The sequence below is a fragment of the Petaurus breviceps genome, unplaced genomic scaffold (genome assembly GCF_028583685.1).
Source record: "Petaurus breviceps papuanus isolate PSGF00001 unplaced genomic scaffold, PetGlider_PUasm1.0 139, whole genome shotgun sequence".
Taxonomy (NCBI): domain Eukaryota; kingdom Metazoa; phylum Chordata; class Mammalia; order Diprotodontia; family Petauridae; genus Petaurus; species Petaurus breviceps.
The window spans coordinates 15113544-15125109 of NW_027185697.1; the positions used below are offsets into that span (position 1 = coordinate 15113544).

The window sequence follows — 11566 nt, forward strand, 5'->3', positions numbered from 1 at the left end:
TGCTAAGAATCAGTTTTTTTCTGAGTTTTCATAGGCAGAAGTCTGGCCCCCCGCAGGCTATTACACATCATTTTTTTCAAGTTGAAGTAGTCAAAGTTCTGGGAGTAGAATATCACCAGCTGTCCACAATACTCACGCTCCACAGGGGATACTTCAGGAAGCATGACCAAAGGTACCTCATAGAACCCTTGGAGAACACTGATCAGGGAGAGCATGCCATCTTCAAATACGACCGGAAGGCCCAAGACCCGAGCAATGGCAGCTGTGTGCTGTACAACTTCTCCAAGACAGAGGCCATCACTCAGGTCTCCAGGGCAGGCATCAGTTTAGAAGTAAGGGTTCTTTAGCTTTTTGTTTCTTTGTTTGTTTTGTTAATTCACAGCACATAGTATGGTACCGGGCACATAGGAGACACTAAATAATTGGTTGTTAGCAGCTTTCATTGGGGAAAAAATATTACACATTTTTTATAATTCAATCCAGAGAAATAGGGTAGAATTGGAGAGGAAGAGAGGGAGGAACAGGGGGAGGGGGAGAGGGAAGGAGGAGGGAAGATGGGGAGGGGGAGAGAGAGACAGAGAAAAACAGAGAGAGAAACCATTGGCAAGAAGGGATTTGTTGACAGTTGTCTCCTTTTAATCTACCCTGAAGATGCAGATGTACCTAAAAGAAAAGAAGTATATTGAACTTTTCCTTGTTGCAGATCATGCCTTGGTAAGTTTTCAGAGGAATGGCCTAATGGTCATCCAACAGTTCAAAAAATGAATTGTACCTCTTGGAGATTGTACAGGGTCTTGGAGAGGTTATCTTGGCACTTTGTCTGAAGGGCTCCAACCTGAGCTCCACTGGGAGGGTCTCTGCAATGGTTGTTTAATCTGTTTTTAGGGTTCTGTAGGACTGCAGGATTAAGAGCTAGAACAATCATGAAAATAACAACTTATACTTGTGGAGGATTGTAAGTTTTACAAAGTGCTCTTACAACCCTGGTGAACAATGTTGACTCAGAGGGAAATAATTTTGGTCAGTAATAAGGCCAGAAATTCCATTGCACAAGGTTGGGAAGGATGAAGGAGGTAAGAAACTGTAAACAAATAGTCCCACTCTTCCCGCCCCCCCCCCCCCCGGCTTTGCTATGAAAGGGAGGAGAGGTGTAGGAAGATAACTTGAAAGAATGTAAGGGGAAAAATTTCTGTTTGCAGAATATAGTATATTGTCAGAATAGGTAACTGAATCAGGTATTTGTGCTTGTTTTTTTTTCTTTGTTCAGTGGGGAAGAGGATATTGGAGTGTTTGCAGAAATAGAGGTGATGTAAATACAAAGGACATCGAAATATTTTTCTTTCAATAGAGGAGTTAGCTTTAGCAAGGACTATGGTCTTCTGAGAGGATTAAGGTATAAATTTGGGGAGAAGAGGCAATTCATAGTGATAGTTCCTGTTGCTGAATTTAAGTCTTCTGTTAATCAGTAAAGGTGAAAGTAGGTTTAGGAGAGAAATACTGAAACAAATACTCTGGACTATGTACATTGTGAATTCCTTAATTTTTAATGCTTTTTTCATCTATTAACTCTCTTAAGTCTAACAATAACCTAAACAGATTTACTGGATATATTGCTATCCCCATTTTACAGATGATTTTATAGATTTAACCTCTAAAAATCATCTGGAGGTTAAATGATTTTCCCATGGAAACTTGGAAGTGTCAGAAGCAGGAATCAAACTTGGGTCTTTCTCATTCCAAGGTTTATATTATTATTCCAGGTTTGCCTTCTTTTGAGAACTACCTATTTGTGTTCTCTGATATTTATCTATAAGCAAATGAATCTCATTCTTTTGTTTTTGGGAAGTTAGGACATCAAATAGAAGGCTGGACCCAAAGTTGGGAAGGCCTGAGTTCAAATCTGGTCGCAAGGCATCTACTAGCTATATGGCCCTGAGCAAGTCAATAACCTCTCAGTATAGTTTCCTCTTCTTTAAAATATGGATGATAATGGCAATCCATTCTCAAGTTTATTGTGAGGATCAAATGACATAATATTAATAAAATGCCTTGCAAATGTTAAAGTACTATATAAATGCTAATTATCAGCAATATTATCATTATCATTTATTTGCATCAGTTCTTTAAAGATTTTCTGTATCAGATATTTCTCATGGATGTTTGTAACAATGATTTTAACTCATTTCTTTCCTAAAAACTTTCTAGATGCATTCTTTTTATTGTGAAAAATATTTTATATACTAAAATTAATCCATTCTATAGTTTTGATTTGATTTGTATATTTTAGAATTTTCCAATTCTCCTTAATTGGGATGGACCTTTCAATATCTTTGATTTCATATGATTTTTCTATTTGTATCATTCAGCACATTTAGAATCTTTCTATTTATCCATCCATCTATCAATCTACCTAGAAGGTTAGATGTGATCCCATGACCCTTTTTTTCATACTGATGGGTGTGTGTGTATGCATGCGCATATGTGTGTGTTAGATGTAATCTCATGACTCCTTGTTTGTAGTGGGGCATATATGTATTGGGTATGTATATATATATATATATATGTATTAATCAGATTATAGAAGTCTGCCAATACTCATTATTTTAAGTCACCCAACTTCAGCTTTTCCATTGAATTTTTGCTGCATATTTCATTTTATCCTCTGAAGAGCTATAGTAATGTAGGAGTATGATGTGATAATTTATTTCTTAGTAATAATCTTGTAATCACATTAATTAGATCAAGTCTCAACTCAAATTCATAAAATATTAATCATTTAATAAAATGGAGAAACTTTTCCCAAATGTACTCTTGTTTGTACATAATTAAACATTAAAGTTACTTGGCAAGGCAATTATAAGTGAAGAAAGGCATTAATAACATGAAGACATCTGCAGTTATATGCAATATTTTTGCTATAACCAGCATCACCACCAGAGTCCCCTGAAACCTTCATTATAATAGCAGATGACTCCTTTTCACTTCTCTTGAAGCTCTTACTTTATTCAATCACTCCAGATACTAACGAAAGTCTTTTGAGTATTTTCTTTATGGTCTTCCTAAAAACCAGTCTTCTCTTTGTCTTGCTTTCAATAATAAAGACAGGAAATAGTCTTTCAACTTATCTCATGCTTTAGATAGACTTTTTATACATTTATCTTTTTAGGATTCTCTCATAAAGTAACACTTGTCAATCGTACAAGTAAGAAGTTCATCCTCATTTTCTATTCTCTCTGACCTCTCTAAATGGCATTCCCATGGGTAACAATCAAAGACCACACCTTCTAGTCAATTCCACTGGAACAAGTCACTTCAAAACAAGCCATTTTCTGAAAGCTTGTAAATTGTCCAAACTCTGTGTTTCTTCGTCATTCCACCTGCCTTCTCTTTGATTTTTAAAGCTATAGTCATAATAGCTATAAATTCTGATACACATTCAAAACAGAGCCTTTCCACATTACTGCATTCATCTCTCACTTTGTGTATCTTTTTCTTCTCCCTAAAAACCGTATGTATATTTGTGTATAATGCATGTGGTGCTATATATACATACATGCACATAAAACATTTATACAATATATCTATGTATATATCCTATATAGACTTTTACATGGTTTATGAGGTGAGAGGTAACGTAGTGCATCAAATGGAGAGTTCTCCAACAATCTTGGATCCAGAAAGCCCTGGGTCCAAGTTCTGCCTTTGACACATACTGACTGTGTGACCTTGGAAAAGTCACTTAACGTCTCAGTTACATACATATTACACACACACACACACACACACACACACACACACACACATATATATATATATATAAATATATATATATATTTGGACCTGATTATATTTTTTTCACTTTGCTACCACAAATTTTCTGGATACTTAAAAATAATTAAATAGTGAGCCAATAAACATTTATTAAGCATTTACTATATGCCAGACACTGGACATGCTGGGTATACAAAAAAAGGCAAAAGACAGTCCCTGCTCTTACAGAACTCTTAATCTATTCTTTCTCTACTGTTTTATAATATCATATATAACACCCACAAATCTTTTTTTTAGTGCATTGCAGAAATGAAACACTCCCTGCTTTCAAATACCTTAAGTTCTCTGAGAAGGAAGGACAGAACAGGTTCACCAATGACTGCACTGAGACACTAGATAAACACAGCTATAGAGGGGAGGGGGACAGCACGTGGTTCTAGTTCTTAGTTCTCAGCATCTGATGCTTTTTTATCTATTACCACATAGATAGCTTTTCATAATTATTGGGAGGCTTAAATGACTTGTAGAATAATGTTTGCAATTCAAGATCACATTACAGAAACAATAACAACTTTTATAAAAAATAGATGATAGAAATGTGCCACATCAAAAAGTACGGGATGCAGATGAGGCAGCCTGGTGTGGTTGGATAAGCAGTCTATTTGCAGTCTGAGATCTGAAGTTAAAGCCCAACTATGCTCAATACCAATTGTGTGAAAATCCATTGATAATCTGGGCTTCAGTTTCCTCATCTGTAAAATGGGTAGGTCAAAAACTAGGTGACTTCTAAGCTATCTTCCAATCAACCAAGAAACATTCATTTATTAGGTGTCTGCTATGTGTCAGGCACTGTGCTAAGGACTAGGGATGTAAGAAAAGGCAAAAGATAGTCCCTGCCCCAAAAAGAGCTCACAATCAAATCTTTCAGCTTTATGTCTGTGATCTGTATTCTTTTTAAAATCAGACTTGTATGTTTCCTATAATAGGGAGTCACTCCATCAGGAAACTCCTTCAACGAAAGGGGATCTTTGTTCATTGGGGAAAGGAGTATGGAATATTTCCAGAAATAAGTATGATGTAAATACAGAAACTATCAACAACTAGGCTTAGAGGCCTGCCTTAGGCATTAAAAGTTTGGATGAACATATGGCTAGTATTTGTCTGAAGTTGGATTTGAACACAAGTCTTCCTGACCCTCAGGCTGGCTCTCTATCCTCTGTGACATTGTCTTTTGTGATCAGGAAAGGCAATGACACATCCCTAAATGCACATTAATAAGAGTTAAAAAAAAGGACTGGGAAGTTAAAAAGAAAGTAGAAGTAAGCAATTTAATAAACCAAAAGTGAATATAAAAAATGTAGGAGAAATTAGAAAAAGTGGAGGGAAAGGGAGGGCTTGTAATAGCAGATCTCAAAAGAGCTATTAATTTGATCTTTTCCTGGGTTTCAATTTGCTAATCTCATTTGCCTCAGTAGACATGGTACAGAGGACAGGGTGTTGTTCCAGGAGCCAGTAAAACCTGCTTTCATATCCAGCCTCTGATATTTATTACCTGCGTGACCCTGGGCAAGTCATTTTACCTCTGTCTGCCTCAGTTTTCTTAACTGTAAAATGGGGACAATGATGATTGCTACTTCACAGAGTTGCTATTCAGAACAAATGACATCATATTTGTAAAACACTTAGCCAGTGCTTGACACCTGATAGGTGCTTCAAAAATATGTATTCCCTTTCCCCTCATTTACTACTTCCTTTCAACATACCCAGAATCTTGCATGTTAGTAAAGTAGGCATTTTCATGTAATGGATGAGGAAATAGACCCAGAGAGGTTCTGACCTCAGAGACCTTCGTAAGTAAGTCAAGTCACTTCAATATTGCTTCCTCATCCTTTGTGTCTCTAAGATCCTCTGACTCATAGTTAGAAGGATATTAGCATAAAGGGTACTGCAGAGAGTCAGGAGTCCTGAACTCTACTCCCTGCTTTGCCATAATCACACTCTGTGACTTTGAGAAGAATGACGCCCTTTGTTTACATCTCTATTAGGTTTTCTGAGAAATAAGGGAATGAATTATGTACTCTCTAAAGTCCTTTCTGGGCAGCTAGTGCCAACCCTGGAGTCTAGAGGAACTGAGTTAAAATTCAACCTCAGACACTTACCAACTGTGTGACCTTGGTCAGGCACAACCCGGTTTGTCTCAGTTCTTTATAGGTAAAATAAGCTGGAGAAGGAAATGGCAAACCATTTCAGTATCTTTACTAAGAAACCCCTAAATGTGGTCACAGAGAGTCAGACATGACTAAAATAACCCAACGACAAGGTCCTTTTTAGCTAAATGGCAAATGTTTTCCTAATTTTCAGAAAGGAGAAGAAAAGAGGGTTTACAAAGCATAGAACAGTGAAGTTGGCTTTGATTCCTTTGAGATTTATAGAATGGGATTGCTTTTATTTTAAAGGGATGCTTGCTAAACATTTAGAAAGGGAAACAGTAATTACAAGAGCCAGAATGGTTTCATCACAATCTAGTCATGTCAGACTAACAATATTTCCTTTTTTTGGCAAGTTTCTAGGCCAGTAAATGAAGAGAATTTAGTGAATATAGTTTACTTGGATTTTAACAATTTTTTATATTTTCTATCATTCTTATCAACAAGATGGAAAGATGTTGACTAGATAATAAAACTGAATGGATTAAAAACTGGTTGTATGACTGTACTCACACTGGAACTATTAATTGTTCATTGACAATGCACCAGTGAGGGATATCTTCCAGGGATAAGGAAGTGATAGTTTCCCCATATTCTGCCTTCATTAAATCTCCTCTGGAACTCTGTGTTCAGATAGGCACTACAGTTGAAAACAATTTCTGAAAAGCTAGGGAGTAACTGAGATGGACAACCCCACTCATGAAGGGTGCTGAGCTATTATCATGTGCAGAAGAGAAGGGAGCACGGGAAGACTTGAGAACTGTATTCAAGAATTAAAAGTCTGCCATTTTAAGGAGGAATTAGACTAGTTATGTTTGACCCCAGAAGGCAGAAGTAAAGGGTGGAAGTTGCAAAGAGGGCAATTTAGTCTTGGTATCAGGAATATCTTCCTAACACTTCTTTTGTTGTTCACTCACGTTCAACTCTCTGTAATGCCATTTAGGGTTTCTTGGCAAAGATATTGGAGTGGTTTGCCATTTACTTCTCCAGCTCATTTTATAGATGAGGAAACTGAGGCAATAGAACTTATCCAGGGTCACACAGCTAGTCTCAGATCAGATTTGAACTTAAGAAGTTTGTCTGACTCCAGGCACTCTATGCACTATGGCGCCATCTAGCGGACCCAGGGATATAAACTAGAATTTAAATAACTTAAAATCCATGTTGTAGAAGGATTCTTTTTCAAATATACATTGCACTATATGATGTTTTAGAGACCACCGACTCTTCTATTCCTGACTCTAGGGCTAGACTTTTTTGGAGAATTGACTAAAAATCACAATAGGAGCACGAAAAAGACCTTTTTCCTTCCATTATTGTTATTGAATCTTTTATTGGCTATAGGCTTGAATGGCTACCTTCTCAATGGAGGAAACACCCACCTTGATAAGATCCTAGAGACACCAGGCTGGCTAGGGTCATCTCACAATGTAGAAGCTATTTTCTGGAGCTTTCCTCTTTGTGTCTAACAGAGGTTTCCCAAAATTGTTTTTCTAGTACCGAAGGCACAACTACCTGCAGAAATGGCTGCGTACCCGGATTTTTGGCATGGTCAATTTTGTCAACATGGTATGGGAGATCCATTGCATTCTGACTGAAGTTCAAGTTCCACTGGACAGACCTTTCAGGAAAGGTCCTGGGTTTTCTCGAACAGTGCTGAGGAAGGAGCATGAACCTCACACCTGCAAGACAAATTCCGCTTGTTATTTTTTCATAAATTACTTATCATAGTTACCTTAGGCAACTCTCTAGGAGCAGATAGGTTACAAATGGCTTCAATAGACAAATCTTCCATGCACGAGTTCCCAGGCTTCCAAAATCAAATTCTCCCTTTTTTCCATACATAAACAAAGACATGCTGATTTAGAACAGTTTGCCAAGTCCAGTCCTCACAACATAAGGTATCACAAGTATGATTATCTTACTTTTGTTGTTGTTCAGTCATTTCAGTCTCTTTGTGTCCCCCTTGGGGTTATCTTAGCAAAGATACTGGAATCATTTACCATGTCCTTCTCCAGCTCATTTTTCCTAGGAGGAAATTGAGGCAAATAAGGTCAAATGACTTGCCCAGGGTCACATAGTAAGTGTCTGAGGACAGATTTGAACTCACATTTTCCTAACTCTTAACTAACTTCCTAACTGAATTTTACGGATGAGGAAATTATGGCTCAACCAATTGATCAACAAGTGATTATTAAGTATGAAGAATATATCCCTTTGATTCACAATTTATCATTAAGCATATCTTGAGCACCTACTATGTACCAGGCATTGTCACACACACATACACACACACACACACACACACACACACATGACCAGTGTTTGCCATAACAAAACTTAAATTCTAGTAGGAGAGAGAGCATATACCTATATCAGTTCAAGGAGAATAAGGACTAGATTTGTGATTTCACTGATGTGGAGGGAAGTCTCAGGCAGAGAAAACTCCTTTCCCAGTGCTGTTGTCACATCCTCTGCAACATCCAGTTTTCAAGAGTTTCCTGGCTCACTGACAGGTGTAGTGACTTGCCCAGGGTCTCACAATCAATACACAGGAGAATCAGGACCCAAAGCCAGGTTTCTCTGGTTTTGTGATCAGTTCCTGGTCACTGCACCATGCTGTCTCTCATATATGACTATATACAGGAGAAAAGAAAAGCATCCTAGAGGGAAGCATCATGGTATCATAGATTTAGAGCCGAAGGGGCCCGAGAGAGGATCCTCTCCAGCCTCCTCCTTTTAGGGGTGATGAAAATGAGGCAGGTCACATAGGTAGCACGTGTTTAAGGTATGGTTTGAACCTAAGTCTTCCAAGTCCATGTTCATGCAAACTCAGGGGTGGGGAACCTGAAGCCTCAAGGTCACATGTGGCCCTCTAGGCCCTCAAGTGCGGCCCTTTGAATCTGACTTCAAGTACTTCCAGTGAACAGTTCCCTACTCTACCCTCAAAGGGGCAGCTACGTGGCACCATAGTCCATAGAGCACCAGGCTTACAGTCTCATCTTCCTGAGTTCAAATCTGGTCTTAGACACTTATTAGCTGTGTGACTCTAGGCCAGTCGCTTTATTCTGTTTAACCTTTGTTTCCTCATCTGTAGAATCAGCTATAGAATAAAATGGCAAAGCACCCCAGGATCTTTGTCAAGAAGCACCCAAACAGGGTCCAAAGAGTCAGATACAACTGACCAACAGCTACCCCCAGCCTCAATTACTGCTTTGTCTACACTCTTACCCCTCCCCATTCTTTATCCCTTAGTGAATTGGTCCCAATGAACACTCTTCTTTACTCTTGAATCTCTTGTCCCTTTGCTCTATTGCCACTCATCTTTTGTCAAAATGAAGCCCTGTGTATTCTACCATCTTCCTCCTCTTTTTCTATTCAGGTTCTTCAGAAAGGAGCTGAACTGTGCAAGCCAGGCCCCCTACAGCTTCCCTCCCATGGATTCAATAAACACCTCTGCACTGATGATTCTTAAATCAATTTGTCCAGCCCTAATCTTCCTCCTGTCCTCTGATTTCACATCTCCAGCTGTTTATTGGACATATTGAACTGCAAGCCTTGTAGGCGTCTGAAACTCAAATAGTACAAAAATAAACTGGTCTTTCTGGCAAAGCCTTCCCCTCATACTAATGTCCCTATTACTCTTGAGGGCACCCCCATCTTCCCAGTCACCCAGGCTTGCAATTCTCAGTGCCATCCTCAGATCCTCACTCTCTCAACCCCACCCCCACCCGACATTCAACCTATAGCTGAGGTCTGGTGATTTTACCTTTATAACATCTCTTGAATGCACCTCCTTTTCTGTTTTGACATCACCACCACCCTGGTGCAAGCCCTTATTACCTCATGGCTAGACTATTGCAACTCCCTGACATGAGTCTTTCCTCACTGCAGTCTATCCTCCCTCAGCTGTCACAGTGACCTTCCTAAAACTTAGGTCCGATACTGTCACACACCTACTCAATCAATTGCAATAGTTTTCTGTCTCTGTCTCTGTCTGTCTGTCTCTCACACTCGCACACACATATGCACACACACTCTCACTTTCTCTCCCAGGATATAAGTAGAAAAACTCCTTTTTGGGGGTCAAAGACCCCCTTGGCTCTCTCACTCCCAGGCCCATCTCCAATCTTCTTAACCCTTCTGCCCTCTCCCCATCCAAACACATTCACACCTTCTCTTTGGCTTCTCTCCTATTCCTCAAAAGGGTGCTTGATCTACTGTGGAATGCTCTCCCTCTCCATCCCCACTATTGGCTTCCCTCAAGTCCCCCATATAATGCTGCCCTACAGGAAGTCCCTCCCAGGCCCCTGTAATTCCATGCATCTTCCCTCTAGTGATTATCTCCAGTGTATCCAATCCATAGCTTGTTCATTCAGAGCTGTTTTCATGTGGCCTCCCTCATTAGACTATGAGCTTTTTATTTGTTGTCATTCAGTTGTTTCAGTCATGTTCAACCTTTCTTGACCCCATTTGGGGTTTTCTTGGCAAAGATACTGGAGGGTTTGCCATTTCCTTCTCCAGCTCATTTGACAGATGAGGAAACTGAAGGAAATAGGGTTAAGTGACTTACCCAGGGTCACACAGCTAGTAAGTGTCTGAGGCTGGATTTAAAGATGAGTTTTTCTGACTCCAGGGTCAATGCTCTTTGCAAGATGGTGCCCCCAGGTACCCTATAAGCTCCTCTAGGGCAGACACTATTTTTGCCCATCTTTGTATTCCTAGTGCTTGGAGTATAGTGGGTGATGTGTGTAGAGACATATGACTATGCGTATGTATGCACATGTGTATACAGGTCTATGTGTATGTGTATGTATATAGAAAGAGAGCGGGAGAGAGCGGGAGAGAGAGAGAGAGAGAGAAGGAGAGAGAGAGAAAGAGAGAGACAGAGAGAAAGAGAGAGAGAAGGAAAGAGAGAGAAAGAGAGAGAGACAGAGAGAAAGAGAGAGAAGGAAAGAGAGAGAGATACAGAGAGAGACAGAGACAGAGATACAGAGACAGAGACAGAGATAGAGAGAAAGAGAGACAGAAAGAGATAGATTATCTCTTCCCATTATAAAGTAAGCTCCTTGAGGCTGGGACTGCCTTGCATGTCTATATGTGTATCCTTAGCACTTAGCACAGTGTCTGAAACCCAAGAAATATTTAATTAAAGCTTTTTCACATAACATCATACTATATGCAGGATACTGTGCTAAGCTCTAGGGATAAAACATAGCAAACATGTAGGATAGTACCTACACACAAGGAGATTACATTCTAATGGGAAAAGACAACCCATAAAGTGGAGCTGAAAGGGGGGAGAGGGGCTTGATTCCAAAGCAGTGTGGTATAGAGATATCCCACAAGAAGTCTGCAGTTCCTGGTGAAAGCATAAGAGAACACCAAAATTGATAACTAGGGGTTTTCTTTTCCTGAAAACCTCTTTAATTCCAAAATAATATTATTTTTAGGTCCTTAATATCTAGCTTAATGATTGAAGGAAATTAATAAATGTCAAAAGAAGGAAGGGATTGAGGAAGGAAGAGAGGAGGGAGGAAGGGAAGGAAGGAAGGAAGGAAGGAAGGAAGGAAGGAAGGAAGGAAGGA

The 11566-nt window shown here is 39.3% G+C and overlaps 1 protein-coding gene across 1 annotated transcript in view; it reads left to right on the forward strand.

Annotated features, from left to right (window-relative positions):
- ADAM7 (ADAM metallopeptidase domain 7) overlaps nt 1–11566 on the forward strand; it is a 33279-nt gene that overhangs the window by 9027 nt on the left and 12686 nt on the right. The window contains exons 5-7 of the mRNA XM_069067407.1: nt 146–332; nt 652–714; nt 7476–7547. Of these exons, the coding sequence (XP_068923508.1) occupies nt 146–332; nt 652–714; nt 7476–7547 (322 nt within the window). The remainder of the gene's footprint in view (nt 1–145; nt 333–651; nt 715–7475; nt 7548–11566) is intronic.